The sequence below is a fragment of the Aythya marila genome (assembly GCF_965140915.1).
Source record: "Aythya marila genome assembly, chromosome: 26".
Lineage (NCBI taxonomy): Eukaryota > Metazoa > Chordata > Aves > Anseriformes > Anatidae > Aythya > Aythya marila.
In genome coordinates this window covers 184,467-203,402 of record NC_139067.1, presented here as the reverse complement: position 1 = coordinate 203,402, position 18,936 = coordinate 184,467, and the positions used below count along the sequence as shown (strand labels likewise).

Below are 18,936 nucleotides of genomic sequence, written 5' to 3'. Positions count from 1 at the left end.
CGCCCGGGGCCGGGCCGCGCGTGCGCTCGGGGCCGCGCTGGGATGGCGGCGGCGGGCTGCGAGGAGCCGGGCCCTGAGGCGGCCGGTGGCGGCGAGGAGCTGGAGCTCACCCCGGCACAGCTCATCCGCAGCCTGGAGCAGGTAGCGGGGCCGGGGGGCGAGCCCCGGGGCTGGGGGGGGTCCCGTTATGGCCGTTTTTTGGGGCGCGGGGCGGGCGTGGTGCTGCCGCCGCCGCTCACCGCCTGCGTCCCGCAGGCCTGGCTGAATGAGAAGTTCGCCCCGGAGCTGCTGGAGAGCAAGGCCGAGATCGTGGAGTGCGTGGTGGAGCAGCTGGACCACATGGTAGGGCCGGCAAACGGGGCCCGGCACCCCCTGGGGGCGCCCCGGCTCCGTGCCCCCGGCTGGGGGCTGCAGGGGGGCAGCGCTTTGGGGCACCGGAGGGAGCCGCGGGCGGGTTTGGTGCTCCTGTGTGCAGGAAGACCTCACGCGCTGTGCCTTGCTTGGTATTTGAAGCTTTTGAGTTTTGTTTTTTTCTTTAAGGAGTCAAACCTGAAACGGGCAAAGGCAGGAGACTTAAAGGTCAGCGTGCACCGCATGGAGATCGAAAGGATCCGCTACGTGCTCAGCAGCTACCTGCGATGTAGGCTTGTGAAGGTAACACCTTGTGCAGAGGGGATAGGAAAGGGTAACTTCAGGGGCGATTCTCACCCATAAAACCCCACCTGCTGCAGTGAAACACTTCTTTAAAGCTCGCTCTCTTTCATCCTGGGTGCAACCCAAAACGTTTCGTTCCTTGGGCTTGCTTCTCTGTTGTGGTGAAGGAGAATCCCAGCGTTGCTGCGGTGTTCCATCACTGCATCTAAGCCCGGGACAGCACAATTAAATGTTTGTGTGTTCTGCCTGGGTCCTGCCATGTACACACATGCCTGTGCAGCGTGGAGACCCCAGCTGACCATGTTGTTAATTCAGAAGCAGGTCTTTGGTCAGGTTTGTCTGCTGTTCAGGAGCAGGTGACCTGTAGGGGAAGCATCTGAAGGGTGGGGATTGTAGTCACCCAGCTTCTAGGCGATCTGTGTCTTATTCTTTGTGACTTTTCTTTCAATACCAGATAGAGAAGTTTTTTCCCCATGTCCTGGAGAAGGAGAAGTCTCGAGCTGAAGGGGAGCCTTCTATTCTATCCCCAGAAGAATTTGCCTTTGCTAAAGAGTGAGTAGGTTTTGGATGCATCTCCCTCCCTTTGCACGGGTTACAGTACTCATCCTTGTGTTTCGCTGAACAGTTTTGCAGAGTGCTAGCTTTAGGCAGGGTTGCAGTAAAGTTCAGTTTTACCAGTAGCTTTCCTTATGGGCAAGGAAAGAGCTGAAATGAAATAATTCTGAGTTCTCACTGTGTTTGGCATCTGAGCCAGTTACTGTCAGCCAGTTGCTAGCAATCACAGGACCAGGAGATGTCACCTCTTGGCATTTTTGAATCAGTGCTCTCTAGGCAAATTTGCATTTGACTTAATCAACAGATGTTCTGATGTTTGTTTGTTTTTTTTTCCAGGTACATGGCAAACACAGAGACTTACCTAAAAAATGTGGCCCTAAAGCACATGCCACCCAACCTGCAGAAAGTGTCCCTCTTAAAATCAGGTGAGTACAGCCAGACTCTAGGATAGTCCCAGCAAATCATAGCAAAAGAGGTGTGGGGAAAGCTCTGGAGAGCATGCAGTATTAAGAACTACTTTTTTAGCTGGTGCTCAGTAGAAACAAACATTGTTTGGTGACAGTATCCTCATGTTGCTCTGCTGTGTAGTACATGGCTTAATGCTGCTGTCCCTTCGTGCTTCTCTCAGAGCATGTGCTGACCACTGCAATCCAGTGTTGTCTTAAATGGAAGCAGTGCGCCTTACCCCTGGTCAGCATTGTCTAGCGTTCCCTTTATTGGCCTTGTGCTTGTTGTCCCCATTGCCCCTTTATGAGCTGAGCATCCTGCAGAGGAACACGAGTGAGTGCTGAGTCTGTGCTCTGAACCCACTGTTTCCACAGTCCCAAAGCCCAACCTGGATTCCTTCGTCTTCTTGAGGGTGCTGGAGAGGCAGGAGAACATCCTGGTCGAGCCGGAGACTGATGAGCAGAGGTAGGGGTCCTCCCACAGGCACTGTGGGCAGGATTCCAAACGCAGTGAGTGAGGAGCAGTAGCTTAACGCCACGCCTGCCTCTTGCAGGGAGTACACCATCGATCTGGAGGAGGGCTCGCAACACCTGATCCGCTACAAGACCATCGCCCCTCTGGTGGCCTCGGGAGCGGTGCAGCTCATCTGAGTGGTGCTGGGAGCCGAGCCAGGTAGGTGCTGAGCCAGGGCCGGCAGGTGGCGCCGGGACGGCGCGGTGGGGCCGTGGTTTGGGAGCAGCCAAGTAGACCAGCAAGACGTCTTCCCTCTACAAACCCAGAGGGGCTCGTTGTCCCCACAGTTAATCAAACTCTTAATTGCTTACGGTACACCCGGGCTCCTTTTGCCTAGAGCTGCTGAGCAAGGGTGGTCTGTGTCAGCACTCCTTCCAATGAGGCTTTGGCGGAGCCTTGCCATGATCACTTTTGAGTCCCAAGGGAGGGACGAGTGTAGGTGCTGTCTTTCCAGATTTCGGGCTGGTCTGACAGCAGATGTGGACAGAGCACATCTGTCCTCAAAGGTAAATAATGCCTTTGTAAATCCCAGGATGCCCTTTGTTTTAAACTCACACCATAAAACCTCTGTGTGTTCATCCGTGCCCCAGTTTAGCACTGTTCTTTGAATTTAGGCTATCAGGTGGGAACTGGCTGACCAAATGGTGTGGTAACCAGTTGTATAAACTCCACCTTCCCCCATCGGCTTTGATCTTTTCACAGGGTCTGTGCAACCCTGGGTGTTGTGCAAGTGCCCGATTGCTCTGAGGTGAAGTGGGGGGAATACTTCTGCACCACCTTTGCCACATGATCCCTTGAGCAAAAGAACACCACACGTGAAGGTATTTGCTGGCAGAGAAAATCTTGATTATCACACGGCGAGCAGGAAGGATTGGGAACAAGTTAAGGATAAAACTGAAGCTCAGGCAGAGCAAACAGAATGTCACGGGCAGGCAGGGGACAGCCACAGGATCATGTGAGGGGTGCTTAGCATTAGCTTGTTATCTGCAGTGGGAAGGGAGGTTACAGAGTTTACAGACTGTTTTCATGTGGTCTTCTTGAAAATACTGGCTGGGAGACACTGACGAACTTAGGAATTCGGTGAGTCTTCTCTGAAGGATAGTTCTGAAGGCCAAACAGCAAGTCTGTCCTTCCTTGGAAAGTCCCATGCAGCTTGTGTCCCAGGGTGGACACTCATCCACAAGCCCCCTTCTGACGTGGTTGATTACACTGATTTATCCAGGCATTTTGGTAACAATAGCACTATTCTCTTAAAATACCCACCCTTGCCATTACAGGTATCTGAGATTTGCCTGCAGAGTAGGCCTGGATTTGGAAGGAGTGTCTACAGGAGCCTTGGGCTTTTGTCTTTTCTCTGAGATTGCGAATGGTGCAATCCTGATGGAAGCTCTGGAAATACCAGGCAGTCATTGAACACTTGTCACGGAGCTCTTTAACCAGAGCAACTGGTTCATGCTCACAGGGTCTCGATGCTGCCTGTGTACAATTTTGCTCCATTCACTGTTTTGCTACGTGCACAGGCTTTGCTCGAAGCCAGCACCGAAGTAGCTCCTGCGCCGAAGACTGAAGTGCTGCTGTTTCACCTCTTGAAATCCTTGTCGATCAAGTCCAGCAAGGGGGGATGAGAGGCCTTCCTGCTTTTCTGGCCTTTTCTGACCTCCTCCTTTGGGCCAACAGACTTCAGGGAGATTACACCGCTGTTAGTTAATCCTCAAGCTCAAGGCTGCCTTTCTCAGTGAACTTCAGGACAAGTAAGGCCCTTGGTACAGGACGGTCTGCACGACCAGCAGCTGAGCACTGGAAGAACTGAAGGATTCTGTAAGCTTGTGGTGCTGTTGTGTTCAGAAGGATTCTGCAGCACAAGTCTGGCGGAGCTTTCCCAAGCAGTCTCTTGTTGCAGGGTGAGAACAGAAGCAGTCTTGGTTTTGCCTCACCAGCTATGCATTGTGTGTTCATGTTGCTTCCTCTAAGGCTAGCACTCTGTATCTGAGTTCTGCAGCAGAGCATTCAGCTCCCTGTGCAGGGAGGTGTGGATCTCTAGAACCAGGTGCTGCAGAGTTACACGGCAGAGGGCATGTTCTGCCAGGACACCTCATTTGAGAACAGTGGTGATCAGTTTCACTAAAATGGAGTCACTGTAACGATGGGGTCAGGTGAAAGCAGCTTTCTGCTGTGTGCACTCTGAATCTGAAGAGTCTCCCTCCAGAAAGTGTGGAGTTCTGCTGCAGCTGCTGTCTGCATTTGTGAGGGTAGAAGCTGTCAAGCTGCCTTCTGCTGAAACAGCTGCTGGGGAAGGGGAGTTGAGCAATTCCTTGGTGCTGGTCACACAGAGCAAAAACTCCTCCTGCCCTGCTGACCCTTGCATGCCTCTCCTAGTCCCCTGCTACGCAGCCCAGTGCCTGCCAAGTGCATGAGCAGACTGTGGCTCATTTTCCTTCAGCTTGGGGCCTTCCCTGCATCGTGCTCTGTGGGGAACAGGCTGGTGCTCCTCTGACACTGCCCTTTCTCTGCCAGGCAGGGTGTGACACAGTGCATCTTGTAGTGTGAGTGGCTTTGCATGTGTGCTTTATAGTGTTTCTAATTAATCCATTTAGGTAAAGAAGATTCTTTTAAGTACAGGTGTTAAGAGGAAGCTGGGTTTAATCCTTAGGAATCAGTAGCGCATACCTCTGCGCAGCCCCCAGGAAAGGGCTTTGGATTGCACCCTGTCTGTTCCTACAGCCCAGGCAGCTTCACAGAGGTGACCGAGATCCCGTTCAAAGTCATTGTTAATCTGCTGCTGCAAAACGTGCTCGGGAAGAGCTGCTTGGAGAACGTCTAGTGGCCTGTCTGGCAGACTTTCTCCTTGGCCCTATTAAGTTTGACTGAACAGTTGTCCGGGCAGCACGTGGCTGCAGCAGTGTGAGTGAAAGGGGCCCCTGCCCTCTTCTAGCAGCCAAATCTCAACCAGAGCTGATTTTTCCTAGAGTGCCTGCAGCACAGCTCCTTTCTGGAGTGTGAAAGCTGGTACGTGGCAGCATCGTCACAGGCTGTGCAGGATTTTTGAACATGGCTCATAGGTTGGGATCAGTCAGGCTAACAGGTTAAGTTTAGGCCCACCTGAAAGTGCTGCTGTCTGCTCACTGTGTCCTTCTGTAAACAAGTACCTGGACACTTCTGGGACTGGATGCTGTCTCAGCGCAACACAGTGCTTCTGTTTCCTCATCCGTGTTGGGGGAAGGGGAAACATCTGCAACCTTGTCGATGAAGAGGTGCTTTTGGCTTGTACTTCTAGATGGAGAAAAAGACTTGGTGGTCAGTCCACCTTAGTCTGTGCCTGTGATGAGAATGCACTGAGAGGGAACAGCTGCTCCACGGTCCGCTGCTGGGCTGAAATATAGCCCCTGTTCTCTGTTCCTTCCAGGGTGCAGGTAGCTTGGTTTACTGGGTGATTAGCTTTCAATGCAAAGTAGGTGGGTGGTGGAAGAGGTCACAGAGAGGGCACTGGTGGTGAGCTGTGATTTCCCAGCTTGAGCCGGATCTACTCTCCCGAGTGCAAGAGAAAGGTGGAGCGATTGCTTTCATTAGCAGGAAGCCTCTTGCATGGCCGTGTCAACTTCCCCAGGTCACTGAAGTCGAATACGCGCTGTCAGTCTGAGAGGATGTGATGAAAGGATGGTTCTCAGGAAGAAACTGCTGGGAACTGACTCACTGCCTCCAGTGTGTGTGCTTACCTATGCGATCGAATGCAATCCTCTGGTATGCAGCCCAGCACAGCTGTGTGCAGGGTGGCCGTCTTCCCCGGGGCCCCAGCCTCGTGAAGAACCCATCCCTGGCACTTCGGTGAGCTTTCTCTGTTCGCTGTGGCTGTAGGTTGCTGTGCTGTTTGACAGAGTCTTTCCTAGAATTGAGAGGTGCCTGTATTAGAACTGATAGCAAGGGGGCTGTTCCTCTGAAAGCCGTCGAGAAAAAAAACAAAAGGTGATTGTTTCTTTTTTCTAGGGTATCTGCAGGAAAATGATCTCACTAGCATGTAATTCAGCAAGGATGATCGTTCTTTAGTAAGTAGGAATAAATGCCTACAAAAAGTCACAGTGGGAAACAGCTGGAACTTCTGCAGGGAACGTTTTGAGTGTTGAAAGGTTCAGAAGCAGACAAATTAGAAGACCATGAGGAAGAACCATTAGTTCCAGGGAAGAGGGGTTCGTTCACTGGCATGACCCTGGGAAGACGTTGCCTGGGTTTGTAACTTGGGCGGTTGCAGCCACAGTTAGCCATTGCAGGCATGAGTACAACATGGCCTGTCCTCCTTCTGACCTCTGCGGAAGGATGTGACCCTGCTTGTGTCCGAGGCCAGCCTCAGAAACAAGGAGCACTGCTTCCAGGGACGGCCTGAGCCCTGCTGCCAGCCAGGGCTTCAGCTCAAGGCTTCTGGCTCAGCATGGCAGGCGTGTGCTGACAGCAGGGCTCTCTGGCCTAGGCATGGGCTTAACAGGCCCATCAGATGAATCCGTCCTGATGCTGGCCGGGTTGGGGAGCTGGTACCAGCAAGGAATTAACACCACACGGCTCCTGCAGGCCCAGCCGGACAAGTGCATCTGGCTCCTGGTTATCCGCAAAGGGCTCTGCCGTGCTCCTCCCCAGGCAGGAGTGTCTGACCCGGAGTGACCTCAGTGCCACACGTCCTTCCAGGGGAGCACTCAGCTTTGGCTCCGGCTGTTTGCTGATGTTTTTGCTGACCGAGGCCAGGGCTGAGCTGCAGATTCCTGCCAGCCACGCACAGAGTTCAGGCTCACTTCTGCTCATCCAGGGAGAGACATCTTGCACCGTGCTGAAGACGTTCAGGCAGTGGCGGTGAGAAGCCGTGTATAAATATTGATAGATGGGTTGTGTCATGAGCTGATCAAGATCTGTGCTGTCAGCAGGAAAAATCAGGTCTGCTTAACCTAAATGGCTAGACAGCTCCGGGGCGATTAGCAGGTAGCGCAGGGCAGGGGTGATCTGATTTAGGTGACAGTCCTTTCTGTCAGGGAGTCACATGTGAGCTGAGCAGTGAGGGCGGCTCTGAATGCGAGTGGCAGGCACCCCACGGCACCTTTAACAGGGCGAGGAAGCAGGGGCAGGAAGCTGCCGCGCTGGGGGCGTTCTGGTCCGGGGCACTCGGTTTCCCTGTAACCGGGAAAGCCCCGGCAACGGCTGCCCTAAAGCCCCCTGGAAAGAGAGGGGCAGGCGGCAGTGGGAAGGGAGGGCAGGGGAGGGCAGCGCTGCTCGGGCCGCGGCTGCCCCGGGCGGTGCCGTTCCGGGACCGTTCCCCCGGGGCCCCGCCGTGCTCGGGGGCTGGGGGCGGCCGGGCTCGGCCCGCGGGTCCGGGTTTGGGGGGGCGGGGCCTCGCCGGCCCCGAGCCGCCATTGGTCGCTCGCGGGCGCGTCCCCGGCGCCGATTGGCTGCCGCGCGGCGTCCCGGCGGCGGGCGCTCCCACGGCCCCATTCATCGCGCGGCGCCGGCGGCGGAGGGAGCGGCGGGGCCGGGGCGCGATGAGCTGCGGAGAGTGAGCGCGGGGGGGCGGGAGGGAGGGAGCGGGACCGGGACCGGGAGCGGGCCGGGGCCCTGCCGCCCGGCAGCCGGGGCTCACCGCCTGCCCCTTCTTCACCTCCAGGCTTTTCCAGGTGTACAGCCCGCGGGCCGTCGCCCCCCCAGCCATGCCCGTGGACCTGGCCGTGCGGCTCTGCCTGGGCCACTCGCCCCCCATCCGCAAGCTGCTGACCTCCTACGAGGAGCTGCGGGGCAGTCGGGCGCGCAAACCCCTCCGCTCCTGTCTCAACCAGAAGCCGAGCGCAGAGCACGAGCCTGAGCGGCGAGATAGCGCCAAGAGCTCTAAGAGCCAGAAGAAGAAGAGGGTTGTGTTTGCCGATATGAAAGGGCTCTCGCTGACAGCCATCCGTTTCTTCTCAAAGATCGAGGAGGACCTCTGTGATTTGCAGCACACCCTGTCAGACCTCGCTTGCTTCCGACCCAGGCTGCGGGACTCACGCCCAGAAGTTTGCAGGTACGTGCTGGACTTCCCACAGCCCTCTTCAGACTATGCAGCTTTCCGCAGCCGCCTGCACAGCAACCTGGTCTGCCTGGAGAGCTGCCTGATCCAGGACCGTGCCCTGTCAGGGACAGTGAAGGTCAGAAACATCGAATATGAGAAGAAAGTCACAGTCCGCATCACTTTTGATGGCTGGAAGAGCTTTCGAGACATCTGCTGCCAGTACATGCACAGCACATATGGCTCGGCTGACACAGACACCTTCTCCTTTGAGCTCTCGCTGCCTAAGTCCTCCAGCTCCCGCAGGGCCACGGAGTTCTGCATCTCCTTTCAGTGTGGGCAGAAGACCCACTGGGACAACAACCACGGGAGGAACTACAGGATCTGCCACGTGGGCACGATCCGCCCTCCTTCCCATGCCGTGAAGAGTGCCAACGGGGCCCGGGAGCATCTTGGCACCTCCCGGGCTGCCGCCCTTGTCCTTTCTCACCTGCAGCCCTGGCGGCGCTCGGAGCCTCGCGCCCCGTACTGGTAGGGGAGCAGCGGGGGGACAGGCGGAGCTCCGTCCCTTCCCGTCCCCGTCCCTGCCGTGGTGCGGGGCTCACCGGGGGGGGCCGGCAGCGGCAGGGGCCGCTTTGCTCGCTCCTCCGCGGGACCTTCAGAGCCGGCCCTGCCGCAGCGCCCGGGGGGCGCCTCCCGGCGGTCCCAGAAGGCGGCGCCGCCGCGAGAGGCGTGGACAGCGGGGACGGACGGGCCGCCGGGGGGGGCCGGGCTGCCGCCCCAGGGCCTTACCGGGGGGGTTCGCGGCGCGGCCGGGCTGTGACGGGCTCAATAAAGGCGGCGGGGGCTGGAGCGGCTGCGGCTCTGCGGCGGGGCGGGGGGGGGGCGGGGCGGGCCCGGCGGCGTGCGCGGCCCCGCGGTGGCGTCATCGCGCGGGGCGGGGGCGCGCACGGCACGTGGCGGGGGCGGGGCCGGGCCCGGCGGCGGCGGCGGCGGCAGGTGGGTGCCCAGCGGGGCTGGGGGGGGGGGGCGGGGGGGCTCGGTTCGGGTCCGTTGGGTTCGGTTCGGGCCCGGTCCCGCTGCGGGCGGGGCGGGGTGGGGCGGTAGCGCGGGGCCCGGCCGGGCCGCGGGCCGTTGTGACCGTTAACCGGCAGCAGCGCGGCCTCCCCGCCCGCTGCCGGCCGCGCCGCAGCGCCCCCGCGTGTGAGGAGGGCAGGGGAGGGGAGGCCCGGCCCAGCTCCCGGCCCCGGTAAGGGTTAAGGGTAAGGCGCCGTCCGCCCCGGCTCCGTGCGGGGTGGGCCCGGAGGCCGCGGCCAAACGGGGGGCGGCGGCGGCGCGGGGCGGGGCTGCCCGGCCCGGGGAGCCGCCGGTACGGTGCGGTACGGTACGGTACGGGCACCGCGTGCCTGGGGCCGGGGCGGGGCTGCTCCGTTCCCCGGGGGAGCACAGGGGCCGCCCGGCCCCTGCCCCCCTGCGCTTCCCAAGTGCCCGTCCTCGGGCCCAGGCCCGTGCCCTCCGGTGGCAGGCGAGGGCAGCGTCCCCCGGGCGTTCTCCCCTGAGCTCTTCCCAGCAGCCGGCGTTGGCCTCCCGCGTGCCCGCTGCGCCAGGGGCATCGCCTCCCGAGAGCCCTGCTGTCGGGTGTTGACCTTTGCCTGGTCCCCGTGCCCCAGCGCGTTCCGCTGTGGCTAATCATCCGCAGTAATTCTTGCCTTGGGCTAAGTTCCTGCCGTGAACTGTCCGTGAGGCAGCAGGGGGGGAGCCGCGCCCCAGGAACCTGTGTAGGGGAGCAGAGGAAGTGATTCCTGCCCAGGAAGCTGGGGCCCGGCTGGCTCCCTGCTCTGGGATTCCTGCGACATGAGAGGGGCGGTAAGGTTGCTGGCGCTCCGGGGAATCCTCTGTCACTCCATTGGCTCCTTTCCTGTATTTGGGAGCTGCTTACGGAGCCTGCTGACATCCTGCGCTCTGAGGGTGGTTCTAGCAGCTGCTCAGGCTGAGCTTTGGATGGGAGGAAGGTGCAGCACACACATCTGTGGCGGTGCCAGGCAGTAGCTGGAGTGGCGGCCTGAGTCCGCTGTGCCCGAGGAGCTGCTCGGGGTGATGTGTCCTCAGCCTGAGCACTGCCTCTGACAGCTCAGAGCCCGCTGTGCCTGGCCTCCTGCCACCCTCTCCATGTTGACGTCTCTCGGAGTTGTGCGGCTTGCCTGACTTCGGTTTCTCTTTCCTCTGCTAGTGCTGGTGACATGCGAGTGCCTGGTCTGCCAAGAAGCCAACTCGCTCTTTGAAGAGTTTTCCAGGGACACGAGCTTCATTTGAGTGTGTTACGACCCTTCAGTGTGAGTGGATGCGCAGGGCCTGTGGAATTAAACTTGTTACAGGCGTCATGCTAGGGTCTGTGCCAGTGTCTGCGTCCTCGTGGAAAGAACAGCAATAGCTCCACGCTCAGTAGGCGCCTGCAAGTGCCACCTCCCTCGATCTCCTCCAATGCAGACTCAGGGATGGACTCCACCTTGTCCCTGTGAGGAGATACTGTATGCTCTCGGCAGCCAGAGGGGAATTCTACTGCTGGCGTCTTCACAAGCTGCCCCACAGCGGAACTTGCTCAGCGGCACCTTGGGAGATCCGTTCACACAGCTTCACGCCAGTACTTGCTGCAGACCCATGGAGGAACTTGCTCGCATGCTACATCTCCTTTGAGCTCCTCAGCCTGCGCTGTTTGAACTCACCGGGGCTCCTGGCAGTCTGTTTGCTTGTTTTCCCAACCGCGCTCCCTGATCCTGTTGCATTCCCTCTCTTGTAGAGCCCAAAAAAGATGTGAACTTTGGAATGGGGTCTGTGAGCAGCTGCAGACTCGGTACATGTGTAAGACTTTTGCTGAATAATAGCAGGACTGGTTAACTGCTGTGGGCAGCCTTTCTGCCTGGCTGTGGGGGCGCAGGGCACCAGCCTTGCTTAGGCCCTTCACCATGTTCCTCCTGCTCCCCTTTGACAGCCTGGTCGTTAATCTCTTGGGGATTTCCATAACTGTCCTCTTCACTCTGCTTCTGGTTTTCATCATTGTGCCAGCAATTTTTGGAGTCTCCTTTGGCATCCGCAAGATTTACATGAAAACATTATTAAAGATTTTTCAGGTAAGTCATGTTCTCAACATTTTGAGTGTTGGAGAGCAATTACAGGGGTCTCGTCAAGCACAGTTGTGCTGGGAGGAGAGGCTTTTGCCCCTCAGCAGAACACTGAAGGTGGCTGGGGTGGGAGGTTGGTTTGCTGGTGACGCGCTGCTGCCAGCTGACCCGCAGGAGTCATCTCAGCCAAACACAATTTATTGGACTAATGATCACGGGCTGGTCTTTTTTTTCCTGTAATTAAGCCATGAAGTCTTCAGACAAGTAGTAGGGCAGGACAGCGCAGGCAGTCGGTATGCAGATAGTGCCGCCGTCCTGTGCAGCTGCAGATGTGCTGGGAGGAGGCGTGTGCTCGGAGGGGTTAACGTCCCAGACGAGGCTGGGCGCTGCTGCAGTTTGATGTGGAAGGAAGCCAAAAGGGGTGTAGGGCATGGTGGGGAGGGACGGGGCTGCAGGCAGTGGGCTGCTTATCTCTGGTACGTTTGGATGAAGCAAAAGCAGGCAGTGAGGCGGGACTTTGTGTGCTGTGAACCCTGAGCAGTCTGCAGCCAGAACCCAGAACTTTCAAGACCTTTCTGTCCTGGGGCGCCACCTGCTTATCTGCCGAGCCCAGCAGCCACATTTGTACCTGCAGCCTGAGGACACCCAGCAACCCTCACTGCCCCTCTGGACACCGAGAAGCCAAGTGGAATTTTCCAGCGTGGGGTTATGCTGTTTCCCTGCCTGCCTTTGCAGACCTATTTTCTGAGCTATCTTACCCAGAACCTCTCCTTGAATCAAGTCCCTGATGAACCCAGAATTTTTGTCAAACTCCCAATAGGTAAAACCCAAACCACCCCACGCTGCCAGCCCAGGGGAGAGGAAGAGGGTTGTCTTGTGCTTAGCAGGGAAGTTTCAGACTCTTACATGTGTAGTTCAGACCTCTGCAGTGTTTGGTGGTGCTGCTGCTGCCTGAGCAGGGCTGATTGCTCCTGGGACGATCTCTGGACTTGGGAGGGCAGCCCTGTGTGTGAGTGGGAGTCCCAGGGCGTTGTGCAGGGCTGCATTAACACAGGTGTCTGAAAGCCTGGCTTCAAACTTAGTGACTGAACTGAGAGAAAAAATACAGAAGAATTTTGGTTTATCCAAAATGGAACATTTCACTGGCCTTTTTATTATTATTATTTTATTTTCTCCTTTCCTTTCTTTAATTTAGTTCTGGAACATTTACTCTCAATGCATGTTTTGGTGTTCAATTTTGAAACGGTTTTTCTGAAAAGACTTTGAAATCTACTTCAGCTTTTATCAAAGGATCTTTGTAGTGGGAGAGAAGAGCACTCTGGCAGAACTGCCCACAGATTGATGGAAAACTCAGCAACTGGGGCTGGTCACTGGGATGTGTACGCCTGGGGAGCATTATTCACAAGAAATATTTTCCGGACTCTCAAGGCCAGTGTTGCAAACCTGGAGGCTGGGCAGCGGCAGCCACCTGCGAGCTACAGCAGAGCCTGCAGGACAGGGGCTGCAGAAAATCCTGCTGTGCCATCTCACCACTGAGCACTCTTCCATCTGCTGGTGTTCATTCTTTGCTGGGGCTCTGCTGTGCAGAATGGCACGCTCGTGTGTGCGTGTTAAGGCTTTCCTAGGTGCTGCTCACCTCCCCAGCAGTCCTCTTGCCCCACTGCAGACAAATCTCTGCTCTGGGAACTTTCTTCCCACCCCAGTTTCTGCTTCTCCCTCAGTTCGGTTGCATGTTCATGACTTTCATTCAGTTCTGTACAGAAGCCTTCTGCCTTCATCTCCTCTTTTCCCCTTACCTGTGGTCTTCCCTGAAAGCCAACTGGAAAATGGGCATTCTGAAGGGGAGCTGCAGGCTTTGACAGTCTTGATTGCCATGTGTGTCTCTTGCAGTGGGCAACACTGAGAATAGAGCGTGGTGCCAAGGAGAAGAACCATCTGTTATACAAGCCCTATGTCAATGGTAAGATCGTGCCCCGCGTGGGTATACACCAAGTTCAAATTTCTGTATGGGAGCTGTGGTAAATGTGTCTGTGAGCAGCCGAGGTAGGGTGGGAAACCCTCTCCCTGTAGGTGGAGCAGCAGGGTGGCTGTGGAGAGATCAGGTGCATGAGGCACCTAGAGCTTGCTTCATGTCTAGGTAGCTGGGAGGACTGGTTTGTTCCTGGCTGGGCTGGAGGAGGGAAGGGAAACCGTGGCTCTCATCTGTCTTTGAGCTTTGCTCAGCTGCCCATGGCCTCTTACAGGTATCATTGCGAAAGAACCAACATCTCTGGAAGAGGAGATCAAGGAGATCCGCCGGAGTGGCAGTGGCAAAGCCCTGGACACCCCTGAGTTTGAGCTCTCAGATATCTTCTATTTCTGCCGCAAAGGCATCGAGACCATCATGGATGATGAAGTGACCAAGAGGTTTTCAGCTGAAGAGCTGGAGTCCTGGAATCTGCTCAGCAGGACCAACTACAACTTCCATTACATCAGCCTGCGCCTCACTGTTCTCTGGGGACTGGGTGTTCTCATCCGCTACTGCTTCCTGCTGCCCCTCAGGTGAGTGCTGCTGTGCAGCGTGCCCATGAGGTGGTGCTGCGGGCTGTCGCTGCTGCAGCAGGTGCAGCTGGTCCTCAAGTCCCGTGGACCCTGCTCAGCACGATCAGGAGGGACGGACAGGTGCTGTGCAGGGCCTGTGGCCTGGCTTTGCTAGCATGTGACTTCCCTCTTTCTGCAGGATAGCCCTGGCGTTTACTGGTATCAGTTTGTTGGTGACTGGCACTACAGTCGTGGGATATTTGCCAAATGGAAGGTGAGTTGGTCTTGGAGAGAAGAAGGGATGGGGCAGCTCCGTGGGCCATTTGAGACCCGATGATCCTGAATGTTTCTTGAAAGGCCTGGCTGTTCTGCCTGCTGCAGGCGAGGCGCAGAGTCCTGGCATCTGTAGCCTGTCAGGAACAGACACCCTGTAATTTTAAACAAAGGACCTAAATACAAACATTAAGGCCCTTGGCGGGTCTCTCAGCCCTGGGCTCTGAACAGAATAAAACCAGAAGAGAACAAAGACCTAAGCGTGCTTCTTGGGCATTATCAGTCAGTGGTCATAAGCTGACAGCAAACCCCAGCGGGAGATGTGTTTCTGCAGTTGGATCTCATGGCCTGAGCCAGCTGGGCCAAGTGGCACCATCACAGGGAGCTGGGGGTGATAGTCTCTGTTCTGGGCTGCAGGTGTAAAGAGTTCCTCAGCAAGCACGTCCACCTGATGTGCTACCGGATCTGCGTGCGTGCCCTCACAGCCATCATCACCTACCACGATCGGTAAGGAAGCGCTGCCTGTTGCAGACCGTCCTTCCCCTCCAGCCACTCCGTGCTGTGCCTCTTGCAGGCCTCTCTCTTCGTTCCTCTGCCCTCATCTGTGTCTTTGTTTTGCATTTAGAGAAAACAGACCCCGAAACGGAGGCATCTGCGTGGCCAATCACACATCCCCCATTGACGTGATCATCCTTGCCAGCGATGGCTACTATGCAATGGTAAGGTCTGTGCCCCAGCTCTGCCTGCTGAGGCCTGGCCAGATGTATTTTTGGAGCAGCAAGTATATTGCATGGGGCAAGTTGTGGGCAGAAAGAGGCTTTTGCACACGCAGAACTGCATGAACTCTCAGGCCCTGTGCACTGATACCCTGTTGCGTTGCTTTCCAGCGAGTTTGCCTGGAATTCAGAGCACCAAGGCATTCTGGCCACTGCTTTGCAAGGAGAGTTCTTGGCTTTGCTCTCTATGGAAGAGCAAGCTACATCCTCAGCTTGGCCACCCTGGGGCTTGCTGCATCTTTCCAGTCAGAGCCTCTCAGCCTTACCGGGACAGGGGTGGAAAGATGAACCTCAGCTTGGCTGCGAAGCTGTAGGAGCTGCCTTGGCCTTCAAGCGTGCCCAGGTCTTGTAACTTGTGTCTTCTCGTGCTGTTCAGGTGGGTCAAATCCACGGCGGGCTGATGGGTGTGATACAGAGAGCCATGGTGAAGGCTTGCCCCCACGTCTGGTTTGAACGCTCAGAGGTCAAAGACCGTCACCTCGTCGCCAAAAGGTGTGACAGTTGCTAGCTGCAGGGAGAGGTCTGGAGGCTGGGAAAGACAGGGGGCTGCCCTCTTCCCTTGGGTGAGGACACTGCCTCTCCTCGTGGGTGTTGGGAGAGTGTGGCAGTGTCACTGGCATCCAGATAGTCCTCGGTGACTGAAGGATAAGTGCTGTGTGCTGTGTGGGTTGCTAGGATAGCCCCGGTGCCGTGTGCTAATTGGTGACGCTCTTCTGTTTAGGCTTACAGAGCACGTCCAGGACAAGAGCAAACTGCCTATTCTTATCTTTCCAGAAGGTGAGTCGTGGAGTGAGGCCAGAGGAGCCCCTGGTGGAGAGGGTGTGCTGGGACAGCACCCTCTTTATGTGACTTCCTTGCTTGTGCAGCCAAGGGCCTTGAGAGCCTTCAGTGAGGCAAAAGGAGCATTATAATTTTAGAACTAACTGAGCGAGGAATGCAGAAGTCATATATGATGTCTTAGTGATGCTGCACCTCCTGTGCACCCAGAGAGCGGGGTTTGGAGTGAGTGTTAGGGGTCAGCTGCTGGATGCCTGTAGGTGTATAGCTTAGACCCTTGAACTGACTTGCAAGGGGAAGTTGAGAAGATTGTGCTTGCCTTTAACAGGAACCTGCATCAACAACACGTCTGTGATGATGTTCAAAAAGGGGAGCTTTGAAATTGGAGCCACAGTTTACCCTGTAGCCATCAAGGTATGAGAAAGCAAACATTCTTACAGCAGAAGTAGCCCTCTGCATGAGAGCTGAGTCGTAGTGGCTCAGTCTTGGCACTGATGGGTCAGCAGCCTGGTCTGAGGGCGTGGGGACACTGAGGTTACTTCATGTGGTGCGCTGGGGAGGGCTGGCCTACAGCTGGGCTTTGGGGAGAACTTGGAGCCTCAGGGAGGGCGCATCCTCTGCCTGACTTTCATGAACTCTTCTGCCTCTGTAGTACGATCCACAGTTTGGAGATGCCTTTTGGAACAGCAGCAAGTACGGCATGGTAACCTACCTCCTCAGGATGATGACCAGCTGGGCCATTGTCTGCAGTGTCTGGTACTTGCCCCCGATGACCAGGCAGGTAAGTAAGCTGAGCCTGCCCTACCCGATCCACTGCAGGGCTGCCCTTTTCTTCTGCTGCATGATGTCATTTTCCCACAGCCTGAAGAGGACGCTGTCCAGTTTGCCAATCGAGTGAAGTCAGCCATTGCCAGGCAGGGAGGCCTTGTGGATCTGCTCTGGTGAGTCCAGGCAGGCTTTTCTCTTCCTGGTGCTAGGGTTCCTTGCTCCTGGGTCCTGGTAAGTGTGTGTGGGCTGCAGAGCTAAGTTCATTTCTTGCATTGGGCAGATTAGGCCTATGGAGAAATGGAGATAAGTCTCCAAAACTGCTGCTCTGTAGTCAGGACCCAAATCTTTCCTTCTTCTGTGTGTGCTGGGCACCAGAGCTTCATTCTGTGATTCTGGCTTGCACTTAGATGCCCTTGTTCTTCTTGATGCTGCTAGCAAAACAGGTGGATCTTGAGAACCTCTCTTGTCAGGCACTAAGATCGTCAGAGCCTCGGAGGTGGAGGGCCTCTGCAGGCGCTGTGCTGTGCTGGTATCAGAGCACCCCACACTGACAGAGCTGCCATGTAGAGCCCTGTGCAGGGCCATGGGTGCCACTCCTGGCAAAGCAAGGTGTGAAAGAAACTCCCCTTGGGGACAGTCAGCCTGCAGTGTGTCTTGGCAGCCCGAGGTGCAAGTGCAGCTGTCCGGCCGGTGTGGGACCTGCTGCTCTGAGAAGCCCCAATGGAGGTGTCAGTGCACACCTGTAGCTCCACTGAGCATATGACTCTCTTCACAGGGATGGAGGTCTGAAGAGGGAGAAGGTGAAAGATACGTTCAAGGAGGAACAACAGAAACTCTACAGCAAAATGATTGTAGGCAACCATGAAGACCGGAGCCGCTCCTGAGCCCTCTGCCTCCAGCACTGATACTGGGCCCGGTCAGAGCCCTCTGCCTCCAGCACGAGCCAGGGCTTGTCTGAAGCAGCTCTGTGTGTTTGGACTTTGGCTGCTCCAGAGCTGCTTGGACTTGCTTGTTAATTCTCTGGCTTTTTCCCGGGGGCACTGTTACTGCCCAGAGTCTTCTCGCCCTGGGCAGCTCTTGGCAAAGATGCCTTCTTGTTACTGTTACAGTGAAGCCCCTTGCAGGGGCAATATTAAATGAAACACTTCTGGTGTCATATGCTTCCATGTGGTGTTCACAGGCTCGGGGGAGGGCTGGTGTGTTGATGTGCATGTGTGTCAGTCACAAGTCTCCCACAGCACAGAAGCTGGTGAGCTGCACTGAGATTAGCTGCCTTGACAACCAAACGGTTCTTAGGAGCCTGTGCCTCTCCTGTCCGTGGCACAAAACCCATGGAACCAGTATGTGGTCTCACCATTTCCAGCTTTACCTTCACAAGGAGAAACCTTTCCTCTTCCTTTTGCTACCCTAAGGGGCGGTTGCTGAGCAAGGGTAGCTGATGCCTTGCAGGTCAGGACAGCCATCCTGTGGTGAGAGTCCTTAAATATGAGTTTCTCTGAACAAGCTCCCGCTATGGATTCAAGGTAGTTTCCTTTCTGCTTGTTTTTATTTGGGTAAAACACATATCAAGAAAGAGGCAGAGAAAAAGCATGAGAAAGAAACATGAATTCCTCTAACCTTTCCCAAAATATACTGTGCACACCCTCCTGTTACTCAGTTGTGTGCCACCTTCCAGCTTTGTGTTGTTAATGTGTTTGAAACTATTATTTTGGGTCAGTTAGGGGATCTTGACCTGTGCAAGCAGGGTATGCCCGAAGCACGGGGTGTCCCCATAAGAGAAACCCTACTTTCCACCATGTGCTATTTTTCAGCTGTCCTAGGACCATGAACTTATGCACAGATATCCTAAAATCTTCTCAGTACAATACCCGAGAGGAGACAGTCCTCCTTCCAATGATGTAAAGCTACACTTAACAGCATATGATCTATTAAAATATAATTAAGGGAAATATTTCTGTACCAAACTGATTCACCTTTGCTTCTTGCAGTGATCAAAACATGATCCTGCATAAACATGCACACAGACACATTCAATGAATAAACATGGGGTTCAGTTATCAGTGATCTGTTACATACGATCCCCATTAACACCAGCATCACCAGTAGAAACCACACTCTTCTCATTTACTGATGGAGACACCTTTATTGGCCCCAGGCTTTTCATTATTGCCCCAATATCATATTCTCTTCTGTCTAAAGTCAGATATGGCAACTGGTGTAAGGGAAGAAAAAAATAAAATGAAGAAAGTCTGGTTTATTTCCATTTCCACCAAAGATATTAAAACAAAAGCAGCTGAAGCCAAGCAGTGGACAGTTAGCAGCATCTACAGGGTTGAAATTAATTGCTTTTGCTCTTGTACTACCAAAGGAAGACAAGGTAACAGCTTGCTAATAGGTACCTGAGGCCCCTCCTGCAGGAGTTCATAGTGGTGGTAAGGAGCTATTCACCAGTAGTTTAGTTTACCAGACTCACCCTTAGCAGCCGTTCACCAGTCCTCCATCCCTATTTCTTAGCTGATGGGGC

The 18,936-nt window shown here is 55.6% G+C and overlaps 3 protein-coding genes across 3 annotated transcripts; all 3 read left to right on the top strand.

The window, feature by feature from the left end:
* Positions 1-3: 3 nt before the first annotated feature.
* GINS4 (GINS complex subunit 4) lies at positions 4-2,331 on the top strand. Its single transcript, XM_082779678.1, has 7 exons — positions 4-141; positions 256-342; positions 541-654; positions 1,109-1,206; positions 1,546-1,634; positions 2,031-2,121; positions 2,210-2,331. The coding sequence occupies exons 1-7, from the start codon at positions 43-45 to the stop codon at positions 2,304-2,306; spliced, it is 675 nt and encodes a 224-aa protein (XP_082635804.1). The 5' UTR covers positions 4-42; the 3' UTR covers positions 2,307-2,331.
* Positions 2,332-7,847: 5,516 nt separating this feature from the next.
* LOC309887745 (protein phosphatase 1 regulatory subunit 3C-B-like) lies at positions 7,848-9,025 on the top strand (the record flags this gene model as incomplete). Its single annotated transcript, XM_082779677.1, has 1 exon — positions 7,848-9,025. The coding sequence occupies one exon, from the start codon at positions 7,848-7,850 to the stop codon at positions 8,712-8,714; it is 867 nt and encodes a 288-aa protein (XP_082635803.1). The 3' UTR covers positions 8,715-9,025.
* Positions 9,026-9,630: 605 nt separating this feature from the next.
* On the top strand, positions 9,631-17,566 carry GPAT4 (glycerol-3-phosphate acyltransferase 4). Its single transcript, XM_082779683.1, has 13 exons — positions 9,631-10,045; positions 10,410-11,307; positions 13,189-13,258; positions 13,542-13,839; positions 14,018-14,092; positions 14,509-14,598; positions 14,717-14,810; positions 15,244-15,359; positions 15,589-15,644; positions 15,973-16,058; positions 16,297-16,425; positions 16,506-16,585; positions 17,188-17,566. The coding sequence occupies exons 2-13, from the start codon at positions 11,143-11,145 to the stop codon at positions 17,294-17,296; spliced, it is 1,368 nt and encodes a 455-aa protein (XP_082635809.1). The 5' UTR covers positions 9,631-10,045; positions 10,410-11,142; the 3' UTR covers positions 17,297-17,566.
* Positions 17,567-18,936: the final 1,370 nt, after the last annotated feature.

Bases quoted from the DNA above. Each gene is read 5' to 3' on its own strand.
- GINS4 (XM_082779678.1), top strand. From the start codon at position 43: ATGGCGGCGGCGGGCTGCGAGGAGCCGGGCCCTGAGGCGGCCGGTGGC. The intron at 142-255 runs GTAGCGGGGCCG...TGCGTCCCGCAG, and splicing joins TCATCCGCAGCCTGGAGCAG to GCCTGGCTGAATGAGAAGTT. The intron at 1,207-1,545 runs GTGAGTAGGTTT...TTTTTTTTCCAG, and splicing joins GAATTTGCCTTTGCTAAAGA to GTACATGGCAAACACAGAGA.
- GPAT4 (XM_082779683.1), top strand. From the start codon at position 11,143: ATGTTCCTCCTGCTCCCCTTTGACAGCCTGGTCGTTAATCTCTTGGGG. The intron at 11,308-13,188 runs GTAAGTCATGTT...TGTCTCTTGCAG, and splicing joins CATTATTAAAGATTTTTCAG to TGGGCAACACTGAGAATAGA. The intron at 14,811-15,243 runs GTAAGGTCTGTG...CGTGCTGTTCAG, and splicing joins GCGATGGCTACTATGCAATG to GTGGGTCAAATCCACGGCGG.